Source organism: Heterodontus francisci, chromosome 12 (genome assembly GCF_036365525.1).
Source record: "Heterodontus francisci isolate sHetFra1 chromosome 12, sHetFra1.hap1, whole genome shotgun sequence".
Taxonomy (NCBI): Eukaryota; Metazoa; Chordata; class Chondrichthyes; order Heterodontiformes; family Heterodontidae; genus Heterodontus; species Heterodontus francisci.
Window position 1 is genome coordinate 22018491 of NC_090382.1, and position 16303 is coordinate 22034793.

The 16303-nt window shown below is 44.5% G+C and overlaps 1 protein-coding gene across 4 annotated transcripts in view; it reads left to right on the forward strand.

The window, feature by feature from the left end:
• LOC137375776 (serine/threonine-protein phosphatase 2A 55 kDa regulatory subunit B beta isoform) overlaps positions 1 to 16303 on the forward strand; it is a 613213-nt gene that overhangs the window by 486622 nt on the left and 110288 nt on the right. For all 4 annotated transcript variants that reach the window (XM_068043184.1, XM_068043187.1, XM_068043185.1 and 1 more), the window contains one exon: positions 15349 to 15446. In XM_068043184.1, coding sequence (XP_067899285.1) covers positions 15349 to 15446 — 98 coding nt within the window. The remainder of the gene's footprint in view (positions 1 to 15348; positions 15447 to 16303) is intronic.

Below are 16303 nucleotides of genomic sequence, written 5' to 3' on the forward strand. Positions count from 1 at the left end.
GCTGCCTTTTGGCTGAGTGTACTATAATCTGTGCATCCGAGGCTGGGCAAATGAAGGCGTTGATTGATTTGCTTCACAAATCCATTTTGCCAGATTTCAAATTGCAACAATTAAACACGTGTCACACAGAAATGTCACTTGATCAAGACTGATAATTTCACGTCACTCCGAATGCAGTCACAGTTTGCTGACGCCGACACCCAACTTCCAAAAACAGATGTCGTCTCGTTCCAAATCTCTGTGATAAATCTGTCAGGAACTCTGATTGCTTTCTCCTGCAAAGTGTGATAACTCTCGTTTATGAGACACTGTAAAGCAGCTGTTAATTTTCTCTAAAATTAGGAATGATTGTTCATGGCAGTCAAGAGAAGGCCCCCCTCCCCCACCCTTTCCCTAAGCCTCCTAACAATCGGCTTGAATGCTGCTCGCTGCTCCAGGTGGGGCTGCTTCTCCTTAATAGCTTGGCTGCCTGTTCCCAGCCTGTTCTCTTCTCGCTCGTCATTAATTCCGAACCTAATGAGTTGTTGAAAGATTAGGAGAATGCACTGTGTACATGTTGCAATCCATATACAAGGTGGCTATAATTGTTCTCATGGCACTAAGTATTTGCAATTTCAACATTTATAATGTACATAAGAACATGTTGCTTTTACACAGGGGGAAAAGGTGTTCATCAAAGACAATCAGTGTGACGCTATTTTCTTGAGTCTAAAGCTAGGCAGGAGACAAGGTGGGGCGAGGGGAAAGAGGGGGAAACGGGAGATTAGGATCATCTTTCCAATAGAAGACAATTTTTTGAAGCTCTTAATAAATAAATGCCTCATTTATAACATACAGGAGTAACCAAGGGACGGATTTTTGGTGCCTGGTTTCTAATTTTGACATTTCTTGACTGACAGTTCAAAATGGTTTGTATTTGCATCATTTTGAAAAAAGCTTGGATCCTACCTGTGTGCTTTCCTTGAGCTGCGCCAAACCCCCGCCGGATTTAGTCATAAACCCATTTCATGTAAATTGTTCACTTTCTTTTCAGCAGGGAAATCTCCCCTTCCCTCCTCTCCACAAGGCAGTGAGTCATGCAGGGATTATGGGAGCTGGCTGCCTTCTGGTGCTTCGCCTTAGTGACCGTTCTTCTTGTTTTACCCTGGATATTGAGTGCTGACAAACTATTCGACCGTGATGGCCATTAGAAGCTCCTGTCCTCACCTGCTGTTCACCCATGCAATCATTCCAGCAGAAGTCAGTGGATAACAATCAGGAGTGGAGACCAAGGTTGAAATGTTCCCTCCCGAACCCTGAGGCTAAATGTAGGGCCCCAGTACTGCTTTGGCAGCAATCAACTAGCTCAGAACATAACCAGGGATCAAAGTGGCACCTTCCTGGTCAGTATGACTTAGTATCACCCTAAGTGGAACAATTATACCCTAAGCCATCAGGAAGGCCAGTTAACACTTCAAGCCAGATTTTAATTTTGAAGTATAGTTTAAAAGTATGGTTAGTCTTTTTTGCTTAAAGTACTCCATTTTATATTTTAAAAAATATACTTAGAAAATTCTGTTGACATTGAATAAAGCACCAATTTTAATTTTGAGGGGTTCTCATTGAGTAATTAAAGAGAAACTGTTTCCACTGGCAGGAGGGTCAGTAACCAGAGGACACGAATTTAAGATCATTGGCAAAAGAACCAGAGAAATGTGTCTACTCAGCAAGGTGTTACGATCTGGAATTCACTGCCTGAAAGATTCTGTAGTAACTTTTAAAAGGAAATTGAATATATAATTATATATGAATATATATGAATATATAATTATACTGGCGGGCAGTCATAAAGGTGGGGCTAAAGTGTGGCGAGTCAAAGAGACTTAGCAGTTGGCAGGAAAAAAGACAAAAGCGCAAGGGGAGAGCCAACTGTGTAACAGCCCCGACAAACAAATTTTTCTGCAGCACCTGTGGAAGAGTCTCACTCTAGAATTGGCCTTTATAACCACTCCAGGCGCTGCTCCACACACCACTGACCACCTCCAGGCGCTTACCCATGTCTCTCGAGATAAGGAGGCCAAAGAAGAAGAAGAATTAAAAAGTAAAAGATTTGCATGGCTTTGGGGAAGGAGCAGGGGAGTGGGACGAACTGGTAGCTGAAAGAGATGCGATGGGCTGAATGGCCTGCTTCTGGTTCTAGTCTTGGGGTAAAGCCCCCAAGCCCAAGTCTCCTTCGAGACCAGAGTTGGAGGAACAGAGAGTTATTGAGAGGGCTTTGGACTAAGGAGGGTACAGAGAGAGGAAGGGGAGAGGCTAGGAAGAGAGTTAAAGATAAGGATAAGAAGGCAGTGTAGATCAACATGGACAGGGGTGATTGGTGAGCAGGTGTGGCATAGGGTATGGGCACCAGAGTCTTCATTGAGCTGAAATTTCTAGAGGATGAAGGATGGGAGGCCAGGCAGGAGAACATTAGACTAATCAAGTCTGGAGGTGACAAAAGAATGGAGGAAGGTTTTAACAGCTGATAGACTGAGGCAGAGATGAGTGATGTTATGGAGTTGGACGTGGTGGGGTCTTTGTGATGGGGTCGGTAGCTCAGCTCAGGATGGAACAGGATGCCGAGTTTGCCAACAGTCTGGTTCAACCTGACAGTAACCAGGGAAAGGGTTGGAATCGGTGGCAAGGGTATGGAGTTCTATGGCAGGAGCTGGGTCTTCTCAGTGTTCCACTGGAGGAAATTGTGGCTTATCTATGATTGGACATTGCTCATGCAATCTGACAAGACACAGGCATGGAGAAAAGTGATGAAGTAAAGCTGGGTGTTGTCAGCATGCATGTGGAACTCGATGTCATGTATTTGCTTCAAGGAACATGTAGCTGAGCAGGAGGAGAGGGACAAGCATAGATTCTCAAGGTTCTCCAGAGGTATCAGTACAAGGGCTGGAGGAGAAGCTGGAGATGCTCTGGCTACCATTGCATAGATAAGAGTGGAGAAAAGTGAGGGCAATCAGTGAACTGGGCAATGCAGTAAGAGCATGTGGCAGGAAAATGCACCACAGTCATAGAGGATATTATTTGTGCCTTTTGATTAGGGTCATTTCAGTACTATTACAGGGGTGAAAGCCTGATTGGCGAGTTTAACCATTAAGTGCATGGTTTACTTCACCACTAAGAAATATCTAAGCTCAGTTATTTTGCAGCAAAATCTTAAAGGATGGGCCTCTCTCTTAGACTTCCTAATTTTGGAAAGATGTTGATATCATTTGCTGTTTGGAAGTAGCATTTGTCTGGTTCTGAGCCATGCAGGTTTGATCCTGGTTAGTGCTGTACCTCGTGTTGCAATGGGCCAGCAGTAGCTGTCGATCCTGCTCTTGATTGCTGTTCTGTGACATCTGTTGGCAATTGCACATGCAGGCTTGACATGATGCTCCCCATAGTCAAATTGCATGCCAGAAGTCAGTACCTAAGCTCGTATGTAAAGACTGACAACTTGGGGTGAGACTGACATCCATGGAATTGCCACACAGCAAGAGTTAGAGAGGAAGGGTAGGGTGGGAAGAGACATTTATGAAAAAGGGATCTTGATGTTGTTCCCAACTCTCTCAAACAAAAATCACACAGCAGTATAATGTATTGCCATAGAAACCAGACCCTTGAATCTGCAGAGCACCGGCATTAAAGCTAGATCCTTTAAGATTGAGCTTAAAAAAATAACCAATGATTTTCTACTTCAGTTGCAGATATTTAAACACTGGAGTCTCGAGGGAGAACAGCACTCGATGAATTTTTTATTAAAATATTTTAGCTGTAGCAGTAATGAACAAATAAAAACAAATCAATGAACCAAATTGAATTGTTCAGTGTGGGGAAGGTCAAAGATGGCTGCACTGCACTGTTCGTAGAATATTATAGTGCAAGTGCTAAAAATGGAATATCCTTCTAATGAAGGGCATCACGTCTTATTGCATTAAATATGATATACGAAGTACGTCTGTCACATTCCCTGGTCATAAGAAGGAGACACCACCACCTTCACCCCGCCCACCCTCTCTCGACCTCTCCATTTGAGCTCCTGTGGTTGACATTTCGGCCAATTGATAAGAATAGTCCCTCAAATTATTGTAGTTTTCTGCACTCATCACATTGAGGGATGTCACTTCTGAGCACCTACCATCATTTTGCGCACCCCGCGTAAGCAGTCCTCAGAACAGGAGCCAGCATATGCACCAAGCATTGTCCCAGGTCAGGTACATTCCTTCGAGCAAAGCTACCTCCATTCCAACTCAACAGTGTGCAGATTTTCAGGTGGCGGCCTAGGCTCAGTGGCAACACTCTCACTTCTGAGTAGGTTGTGGGTCCAAGTCCCACTCCAGAGACTTGAGCACAAAATCCAGCCTAACACTCCACTTGCAATACTGAAGGTGTTTCACACTGTTGGCGGTGTCGTCTTTTGGATGAGATATTAAACTAAGGCCTCGCCTGTTCTCTCGGGTTATTGTAAAAGATTGTATTGCAAGACACACGTGAGTGTTCTCCTGATATTCTGGCCAATTTATCCCTAAACCTACATTAGTAAATCAGATCATCTGGTCATTATCTCATTGCTGGTTGTGGTAGCTTGCTGTGTGTAAAATGGTTGCTGTATTTCCCTATATTATAAGAGTGACTAAACTTCAGAAGATTTTCCATTGGCTGTAAAGAACTTTGGGATGTCCTGAGGTCGTGAAAGGTGCTGTAGAAATGTAAATTCATTCATTCTTCATTTCTCACATCACCCAGCCGTGTGCCATTTCTGCAAGAGATTGCCAAATTGGTAGGCGGTTTTGCAGACAACTGATTAAAGCAGAACATCTGGCTGCCCCTAAACTAGGATGAATAAGACCCTAATAAATGCCAGAGAGAAGAGATTTCATCCCACGTCTGACATTTAATTGGGACTCAGAATGTGAGAGAACCTGTCCTAGGCCACTGTGTGACTTGGCTCCTTATTGTAGTGTAATTTTGACTGATTTCATTGTTTTCCCTGTAATCAACTGTTAATAGATTACTTTGTAAATTAAAATGTTGAATCCCAATTTTAGGAGAACGATTTTGATGGCAAATTCAAATCATGCATAGTTAGAGTCTTTGCATTCTATTGAATGCTCTCTTCCATTCTCTCACATGGCAGCTCTCCCTTTAACAATAACAAAAACAGCAACTTCTATTTATATTGTGCCTTTATCATAGTGAAAAAGTTCCAAAGTGCTTGACAGGAGCATTATTGAACAAAATTTGACACTGAGTCACCTAAGAATATATTGGAAAAAGTGACCAAAATCATGGTAAAAGACTTAGGTTTTCAGGAGCATTTCAGTTAGCTTTGCCTGTTCTTCCTGTGGCAGCAACTGCCTGCTCACTTGCAGTCGTACAACAGGATCTCTCTTAAAAGAAAGAATTATATTCAATGAGGGCAGAGAGTGAACGTTTACCATTTCAAGCACTCAGTGCTGTTGCCAAGCACTGACAGGTTAGATACTCCACCATTCTTTCTCTGCATTGTGATTCAGCCCCAACCTCAGGAAAGAATCCAGCAAAGCTCCACAGCCGCACCATTTGAGTGTGAGTGATCGTTTTGTGTCGAATTAAATAGAAAAGAACTTGCATTTATATAGTGCCTTTCATGACCTCAGGATGACCTAAAGCCGATAAAGTGCTTTTAATGTGTAGTCACTGGTGTGATGTAGTGACACAGTAGCCAACTTGAACACGGAAAGGTCTCACGAGCAGCAAAACGACAATGACCAAATAATCTGTTTCTGGTTTTGGTTGAGTCATAGAGTCATTTATGACACAGAAGCAGGCCATTCTGCCCACCAAGTCCATGTTGGCTCTCCACAGAGCTATGCAGTCAGTCCCACTCCCTGGCTCGATCCCCGTAGACCTGCAAGTCTTTTTCTCTCAGGTAACCATCCAACTTCCTTTTGAAGTCATTGATCGTCTCCGCTTCCACCACCTGCTGTGTAAAAAAAAAAAGTGCTTCCTCATATTTCCCCTGCATCTTTTGCCTAAAACTTTCAATCTCTGTTCCCTAGTCCTTGTACCATTTGTTAATGGGAACAGTTTTTCCTTGTCTAACTTTTCTAAGCCTGTCATAATCTTGTACACTATTAAATCTCCCCTTAATTTCCTTTGTTCCAAGGAGAACAAACCCAGCTTTTTCAACCTAACCTTGTAACTAAAATCCTCCATCCTGGAACCGTTCTTCAATCTTCAGCCAGAAGTGCCGAGTGGATGATCCATCTCTGCCTCCCCTGAAGTCCCCAGCATCACAGATGCAAGTATTCAGCAAATTCGGTTCGCTCCTCGTGATATCAAGAAACAGTTGAAGGCACTGAATACTGCAAAAGCTATGGGCCCTCACAACATTCCGGCAATAGTACTGAAGACCTGTGCTCCAGAACTTGCTGTGCCCTTAGTCAAGCTGTTCCAGTACAGCTACAACACTGGCATCAACCCGTCCTTCATAAAGTGTGGTGACAAGATCTGGACTCAGTACTCCAGTTGGGGCCTAACCAGAGCTTTAGAGGTTCAGCATAACTTCCCCGCTTTTGTACTCAATGCCTCTAATTATAAAGCCCAAGATCCCATATGCTTTACTAACCACTCTCTCAATATGTCCTTTCACCTTCAAAGATCAATGCACATGCACCCCCACGTCCCTCTGTTCCAGCATGTTCTTTAGAACTGCGCCATTAAGTATATACTTGTTCTCCCTTTTCCTTATGCCAAAATGCATCACCTCACACTCGTCAGTATTAAGTTCCATCTGCCACCTCTCTGCCCATTCTGCTATCAATATCCTGTTGCAGGCAGTTCATATCATCCTCACTGCTGAGGGTAAATATTGGCCAGGACGCTAGGGAGAACACCCCTAATGTTCTTCAAAATAGCGCCACAGGATCGTTTACAGCAGGCAGATAGGGCCTCAGTTTAACATATCATTTGACAGACTGCACTTCTGGCATTGCAGTGCTGCCTTAGTGCTGTGTTGAAGTGTCAATCTAGGTTATGTACTGGCTTCTGCGCGTTGAGCCCCACTGACTCAGGCCCGAGTGTTACCACTGAGCCCAGCTGACACCCTTTCAGTGGAATGTTAATCAAACCAAGCTTGTTGGATATAGGACCTTCAGACAGCAGAGAAAAGTGACTTTTATCCTATTAACCTGAGCATTTGACCCCAGGTTACAGTCTCATCAATTGCACTGTTAAGAGTGAAAAATCAACACTGATAAATAATTAAAATGAAAACTTTCAGAAAACCCTAGAAACAGGTGAAATCGACTTCGGATTAATTGAATATATTGCATATACTAGAAAGTTTTCAAGGATCATGTAGACTTGTTTTTTTTCTGCTCAACACAAAGAACAAATAAAGAAATCCAGTTTAATCCATAGAATTCTCCTCCAACTTAAGTTTCAAAAGTATTCCAAAGCCATTCAGTTCATTTTAAGCCCCAAGTAAGCAGGCCACCTGCCAACACTTAAAATATCATTCTGGATTAGTTCCTTAAAATCTTGGGAGTTGATGGTGTTCCCATGATCTTGCTGGTTGTTGGTAGAGGTTGAAGTGCAAGAGAGATTGTTGAAGTAAGCTTGGCGAGTTGCCTCTTGCAGATAGCACATACTACAGGCACAGTGCACTGTTGGTGAATAATGAGTCCAGTGTCAGAGCCGCTGATCAAGCAGACTGACTTGAGCTTGAGTGTCGGTGCAGCTCTCCTGTCCAGGCAAGTGTTCCACTACATTCCTGGCTTGGACCTTGTAGTTGGTCAGCAGTTTTGAGACGTCAAGAGGTGAACTACTCTGCCCTGCTCTCGTGTCTGTTGCATTTAAGCATATAGTCGTTGGATGTAGGTGGTCTGCGGCTCGATGATAGTGGAGCTATTGATCATCATCGGCAGGTGATTTGGCTTTTTATTCAATATGGTGATTACTTGGCGCTTATGTATTGCGACTGACACTTGTCAGCTTAAGCCTGGATGTGGTCCTAGTCCTGCTGTAGTCTGGCTTCATTAGGGGAAGAATTGTGAACGGAGTTGTACACTGTAGAATTGACAGTAAGCTGCCTCGCTACTAACCTCATAATGGAGAGAAAGGCATTGATGAAGCAGCTGAAGACACTGTCATGCAGAACTCCTGCAATGATTGGTCGGCAATATCTGTGACCATCTCCCACTGTGTCTGGTATCACACCAGCCACAGGAGAAATTTTCCTTGACCTCAGCTTTACTAGGTTTTTGGCGCATGCGCAATCAAATGCTGTCTTGCTGTCAAGGGCATTTATTCTCACCTCACCTCTGGCATTCACTTTTGTGTCCATGTCTGAATCAAGACTGTACAGAGATGTGAAACCAAGTGGTTCTGGTGAAATCGAACTGAATATCCAGCATTGGCGGGCAGGCTGTTGGTGAGTAAGTATTGCTTGGTTACGCTATTGATGACTCCTTTCATCATTTTGTTGGTGACTGGGAGAAAGCTGATATGTTGTAATTGACCTGGTTAGATTTGTCCTGCATTTTTGTTGATAAGACATACCTGGGCAATCTTTGGCAGAGTCTGGTTGATGCTAGTGTTATAGCTGTACTGAAATAGCAGCTATTTCTGCTGCATTGGTCTTTGGCACCACGTCCAGATGTTGTTTTGTTCCATAGCTTTCACTGTGTCTTGTGTACTCAACTGTTTAATGTCATGTGAAGTGAGCCAAATTGGCTGGGCGCTCGCATCTCTGATGGTGAGGGCTGAGGAAGAGACTAAGAGCGATTGTTCACTTGGTACTTTTAGCTGAAGGTGCTTGAAAATACTTCAGCCTCGTGATGGGTTCAGCCATAGTTGAAGATGAGGATTTTACAGAGCCGCCTCCTCTCATTAGTTGTTTGATTTTTCCACCGTCATTCTCGACTGGATGTGGTAGTACTTTTCGTTGTGATCACATTTCCTTTTCTATAGCTTTCTCTTTTTTTTGTGTTTAATATGATGGGAGTCCTGTGTTATAGCTTTGCTAAGTTGGTACTTCATTCTAAAGTGTACCTGGTGCTAATCCTAGTATGTCTATCTTTCATTGAATCTGAATTGGGCTCTCAACCTGATGGAGATTAAGGAGGGAATGATGTGTTGGACCAGGATGCTGCAGGTTGCAGTGGTGTACAAGTCTGCTGTTACGAGCCCACAGTGCCTCATGGATGCCGACTTTTGAGCTACTGGGTTTGCCCCATTTAGCACTGTGCAAGTGCCACAATACGCAATAAAGGGTGCCCTCAATGCAAAGATAACACTTTGGGGTAGAAATTCATAGAATTTGAGTCCAGTGGAGCTGAATCACAGGCACTCTGTACAATGGGCAGCTGATCTGATACCACCCATTTTGCGCCACCACACAAAACAAATTTCTACTCCTTTGTCTTCACAAGGACTCTGCAGTGGTCATTCTTCCTAATGCCTTCATGGGCAGACTGGTCTGTGATGGGTAGGTTGGGGAAAACCTTCCCCGTCGGGTCAGTTCTGCCATGGACACTGAATTTAAGCAAATGAGCCAAACAAAAAAATAGTTTTCTTTCTTTAGTGGCTCATTGAATTGACAAGCTGTGAATGGCCCAGATGGTAAAAGATGAAATGAATAATAAAACACACACATTCTATTAATATCCAGAAGAAACAAACACCCACACACGGCTCTGCAGTAACCATCTCGTTTCTGCTTACTGTGATGTTTTCTGGTGGCTGAATTGCAGCAATAATTTTGTTGCTGCACAACTCTTGTGTGCAGAATGCGTTTCGGTAGATGTGTTGTAGCCCTTCAGTCAAGCTGTACAGGTAAGACTGCCAGTAGATATTTGGGAAGTATAGTGGTTAGGGGTGTTTTTTAAAGCTGTGAAACAAGGTGAAGGGCCAAAACCCCATGGGATAAAAGGAGAGAATGAGATAAATCAGGAAGTGGTGATGAGTTAAGGGGTTGAAGGTTTTTTGGAGAAAGGGAAAACTGAGAGCGAACCTGGGGACAAACTAAATCAAAGTAGAGGAGGATTAATCTTGATTTCAGTACAGGGAGGATGTAGGGTGAAGAAATATTATACAGGATGGGGTGCTTACAGATTAAAGGGAAGAGAAGAAAGTTCAGATCAGTTGAAGATTGAAGTTGCTGCTCAATAATGGGAGTGATTTAATGTACTGAATTATTCAGACTTTAATAATCTGCTGATTTTCCAAATCTCGCCGATGATGATGTAATTAGTTACTTAAGGTAACTGTCTGGCCATTTTATGAGCCCTTGAGTCCGTCTGAATTTTGTAACCTTGTGGTATTGCTGCGAGGCTCTTCTTATCACCGTATACTTTTTATTCATTTTTTCATAGGATTTGAGTATTGCTGGCAAGGCCAGCATTTGTTACCCATCCCTAATTGCCCTTGAGAAGGTGGTGATGAGCCGCCGCCTTCAATCGCTGCTGTCCATCTGGTGTAGGTACATCCACAATGCTGTAAGGAAGGGAGTCCAGGATTTTGACCCAGTGACGGTAAAGGGACGGCGATATAGTTCCAAATGAGGATGGTGTGTGGCTTGGAGGGGATCTTGCAGGTGGTGGTGTTCCCATGCGTCTGCTGCCCTTGCCCTTCTAGGTGGTAGAGGTCACTGGTTTGGAAGGTGCTGTTGAAGGAGCCTTGGCAAGTTGCTGCAGTGCATCTTGTAGAGGGGGACAGTGGCGTAATGGTAAAGTCACTGGACTAGTAAGCCAGAGTCCAGGCTAATACTCTGGGCACATGGGTTCGAATTGCACCACAGTAGATGGTGAAATTTGAATTCAATTAATAAATCTGGAATTTAAAAAAAAAAAAGCTATTCTATAAGGAAATCTGCCATCCTTACCTGGCCTACACGTGACTCCAGATCCACAGCAACGTGGTTAACTCTTAACTGCATTGACTCTTACCTGCTCTCTGAAATGGCCTAGCAAGCAACTGAGTTCAAGGGCAATTAAGATGGGCAAGAAATTCTGATAGCTACATCCCACAAATGAATTTTAAAAAGTGATGGTACACACGCCTGCCATTGTGCGCAGGTGGTGGAGGGAATTAATATTTAAGGTGATGGATGGGGTGCCAATCAAGCGGGCTGCTTTGTCCTGGATGGTGTCGAGCTTCTTGAGTGTTGTTGGCGCTGCGCTCATCCAGGCAAGTGGAGAGTATTCCATCACGTTCCTGATTTCTGCCTGGTGGTGGACAGGCTTTGAAGAGTCAGGAGCTGAACCACGCGCTACAGAATTCCCAGCCTCTGACCTGTTCTTATAGCCACAGTATTTATATGGCTGGTACAGTTCAGTTTCTGATCATTGGTAACCCACCAGGATGTTGATTGTAGGGGATTCAGCGATGGTTATGCCGTTAAATGTCATGGGGAAATGGTTAGATTCTGTCTTGTTGGAGATGGTCATTACCTGGCACTTGTGAGGTGCATATGTTACTTGCCACTTATCAGCCCAAGCCTGAATGTTGTCCGGGTCTTGCTACATGTGGGCACAGACTGCTTCAGTATCTGAGGAGTCTCAAATGGTACTGATCACTGTGCAATCATCATTGAACATCCCCACTTCTGATCTTATGATGGTGGGAAGGTCATTGATGATGCAGCTGAAGATGGTTGGGCTTAGGACACTACCCTGAGGAACATCTGCAGCGACGTCCTGAGATGATTGACCTCCAACAACCACAACCACCTTCCGTGGCGCTAGGTAGGACTCCAACCAGTGGAAAGTTTATCCTTGATTGCCACTGACTTCAGTTTTACTTTGGTTCCTTGATGCCACACTTGGTTAAGTGCTGCCTTGATGACTAGGGCAGTCACTCTCACCTCACTTCTGGAATTGATGAGGGCGAGGTCAAATAGGTTTTTCCCTCTTGTTGGTTCCCTCACCACCTGCCGCAAGCCCTGTCTGACAGAGATATCCTTCAGGACTTGGCCAGCTCGATCAGTAGTCGTGCTACCGAACCACTCTTGGTGATGGACATTATGTTCCATTACTGCCTTCAGTGCTTCTTCCAAGTGGTGTTGAACATGAGGAACATAGGAGCAGGTGTAGTCCATTCGGACCCTTGAGCCTGCTCCACCATTCAGGTAGGTGGTAATCAGCATTAGGTATCATTGCCCCTGTTTGTCCTAATGTCATTAGAAGACTTCATGGGGTCTGGAGTCAATGTTTAGGACTGCAAAGGCCACACTCTCCCAACTGTATACCACTGCCGCCACCCCTGGTTCTGTCCTGCCCGTGGGATGATGATGGAGGAGTCTGGGACATTGGCTGTGAGATATGAGTCGATGAGTATAACAATGTTAGGCTGTTGCTTGACTGGTTTGAGTCACCAGTTCTCCCAACAAGTCCACAGATGGTAGCAAGGGTCGACTGGGCAGGGTGTGCCGTGGTCACCTCCGGTGCATAGGTCGATGCTGGGTGGTCCATCTGGTTTTATTCTTTTTCATCTTTTCTGTAGCAGTTTGATACAACTGAGTGGCTAAGAGTCAACCACATTGCTGTGGGTCTGGAGTCACATGTAGGCCAGAACGGGCAAGGATGGTAGATTGCTTTTCCTAAGGGACATTAGTGAACCAGATGGGTTTTTAAGACAATCCAGTAGTTTCATGATCGTCATTACTGAGACTAGCTTTTTATTAATTAATGGTTTTAAGTGCCATCAGCTGCTGCGTGGGATTTGAACTTGTATCGCCAGAGCATTAGTCTGTGCCTCTGGGTTATTAGTCTAGTAACATGCTACCATCCCCCTTGCAAGCAAGCTTCTGGAGAGAGGTCACCAATTGGAATTGGGACATGGCACTAACCTACAGGTGTCCTGGCACTGCTCTTGATTGATAGAATGCAACTGCCAGATGGAAAGTTCCAGTGCGACACATCAGCAATAGTGAGAGGTCAAGGTGCTGACCCCAACAGTGGTGCTGCTCCCTTGAAATTCTGACCTGAAAATGTGAATGTATTAGTCCAAGGCTGCAGCATCTCCCTGCCGCCCCTCCCCCGCACCCCATGGGTGGCAAGGCAGTGACATCAGCTCAGTTTTTGATCAAGACAGTCTGTGGTTGCCTAGCAATTTTTAATAATTGACAAGTGGGAGTGGGAGCTTTCGAGTCTGAATCGCACAGATAATTATTTTTTAGAAAAAGATTAAGTGTGCACACTCATTTTTGTGTTTCATGCATGCAAGCAATAGTTCCTCTAATTTTTCTTTGTGTGTGGTCTGTTTATTGCACTGTGTGGTGCATTCAGGATTGGTGTAAGACCACGTGTGTGCATGTTCGAGGGAGTGATGGTTGTGCATGACCTGTTTATTGTACTGTGCGGTACATTCCCAATTGCTGCACAGTCACAAACATGCGCAGCTTAGAGGGAATATTGCATGCAATTATGGAATGGCCAGGAAATGGTGGGCCAAGAGGAGAAGGCAAATCAGGCCGGGATATCCTGTTGGGGCCTGTACCTTTATGCATCCCAAAGGACTGCTCCCAGGTCTAGCTCCCTCTTCTAATATGAAGCTGAGGCAACATGACGTAAGGGATTTGGTGCAGTATGGACTGTTGAGTATTCGCGATTAAGGGGTGATCCAATTGAGGTGTTGGAGATATTTTAGGGTAGAAAGTATTCCCTCTCATGAGGAAGTCCAGAACAAAGCATACCTTTCATATTAGAGCTAGGCTGTTCAGGGCTGATATGAGGAAGTACTTTTCCACAAAAAGGGTAGTGGAATTCTGAACTGTCCCCAAAATTCTTTTGAAACTGGAGTCACTTGAAAATTTCAAAACTGTGATTGAAAATGTTTTTCTTCGATACGAATGTTAAAGGTTACGGAACGACGTTGGAAAGTAAAGGTAAAGGCCTGCTGAGTTTGGGGAAAAGAACCCGACCCGAACCCAACTGATCCACAGCGGACCCGAGCCCGACCCAGCCCGAGTCCCTCCAATTTCGCCCCGAGCCCAACCCACTCGGCCTGGCCCGACCATCCCTTTACTTACCATACGACTGGGAAGCTCCACGAAGCTGCAGCGCATGCGTGATGACGTCACAGTGACGTCACTCGTTCACTGCACAGACTCCCAGCTCAGTAGAATTTTTTTTAATTTTTAATACTTACTGGCAGGGCACTTACCTTGTGTGTCCGACCCAACCCGACCCAAGCCTGGAAGAGGGGCCCGACCTGACCCGAACCGAACCTGACGCATGTCATCGGGTCCCGTTAGGTTTGGGTCAGGTAGCAGGCCTTTAAGTAAAGATACAGTAAAGATAAATTAGCCCTAAGCTAATTTAATAGCAGAACAGACTTGAGCGGCTGAATGGCCTTCTCCTGTTCGATGTTCCCAGTTGGAAAACCACAGCTTCTTTAGGAGTGGGGCAAAATTGCTACTTTTGGGCGCAGAAGTCAAGGTGGTAATTTAGTTCTGAAAATAGCTACAAGTCTTCCAATATCAGAAACTAAAGCAGTGTGTTGTATTCTGTAAAACTGCTGGACAGCACAAAGCTCACAGATCAGATTTGTTAATGAAAATCATTACCATGGAAAATGACTGAGTCAGGTGACCGCACCTTCCATGAACATAGATTAGAGATACAGCACTGAAACAGGCCCTTCGGCCCACCGAGTCTGTGCCGAACATCAACCACCCATTTATACTAATCCTACACTAATCCCATATTCATATTCCTACCAAACATCCCCACCTGTCCCTATATTTCCCTACCACCTACCTATACTAGTGACAATTTATAATGGCCAATTTACCTATCAACCTGCAAGTCTTTTGGCTTGTGGGAGGAAACCGGAGCACCCGGAGAAAACCCACGCAGACACAGGGAGAACTTGCAAACTCCACACAGGCAGTACCCGGAATCGAACCCGGGTCCCTGGAGCTGTGAGGCTGCGGTGCTAACCACTGTGCCGCCCTGCTTTAACATCCCAAAGAGCCTGATAGCTGGGAATCAGCTGAAAACTGGAGCCGAGTTTCCTCTGAAAAGTACAATTGGAGGTTCTAAATGAAAAGGTGAAACCAACACTGGGTTGGATCTTTTTTGCCGATGTGGTGTGGGTTTTCTTACCCTGCTACTCTTTGTAGAGCATTCTCGCACCAGGTAGCTGCTCTCGGGTCCTACTGGGCTGGGAGGTGTACAAGATAGTAGCCTGGTATGAGAAAACCCAGCCTGGAGCAGTGAGAAAATGAGCAAGACCTGATGTTGAACTGTTTGTGATCTTTGTGGGGAAGGGAGATGTGGGGCTGTTCTATTTGTTAAATGCAAACAAATTCTGTAACTTACATTTTGTCCCTATGCTTTTGTTTTCCAGCCGACATAATTTCTACAGTAGAATTCAACAACACAGGAGAATTGCTAGCGACAGGGGACAAGGGGGGTCGAGTTGTAATATTTCAGAGAGAGCAGGAGGTGAGTTGCACTGAAAAGCTAGCATGTCTGCTTTGTTCCTATTAACCAGGATCCTGCTGATTCACAAGCAACATGGTTATCAAGCTTTAAAGCTTCCCAAGGAGTGGTTTGGAAAATGTATTCCCCTATCTGACGAGCTACCTTTTTTCCTCGGGCTTTCATGAGGCTGCATCTTAATATAATTCTCAACACTGACAGATCTGTTCCAGCTGTCAAATTCTGCTTGCCTTTTCTTTCATAATGCATGGAAATGATTGTCACTTAATAGGATTTTTTTGCCATTTCAGTCTCCATCCACCAGGAATCATGGTCTAAGCTAGGTCAAAAGGTTGTAAGTTTGAGTCCCACTCCAGGGACTTGAACACAGTATCCAGACTGAAGCTCGAGTGCAGTACTGACGGGGCGTTGCACTGTCAGAGTTGCTGTTTTTCAGATGAGATGTTAAACCAGGGCCCTCTGTACCATTCTACAGTAGCATTCTACAGTCTCTCTCCGTTTAAATAATACGGTTTTTCTATTCTTCCTGCCAAAATGGACAGCCTCACATTTTCCCAATTATATTCCTTCTGCCCAATTTTTGCCCACTCACTTAACCTATCTATATCCCTTTGCAGACTCCTTGTGTCCTCCTGACAACTTGCTTTCCCACCTATCTTAGTATTGTCAGCAATAATACAGTTGGTCCCTTCATCCAAGTCATTCATATAGATTGTAAATAGTTGAGGTCCCAGCACTGATCCCTGTGACACTCCAACTAGTTACAGTTTTTCACTCTGAAAATGACCCATTTATCCAAACTCTCTGATTCCTGTTAGTTAGGTAGTCCTCGATCCATACTAATACATTTCCCCAACACC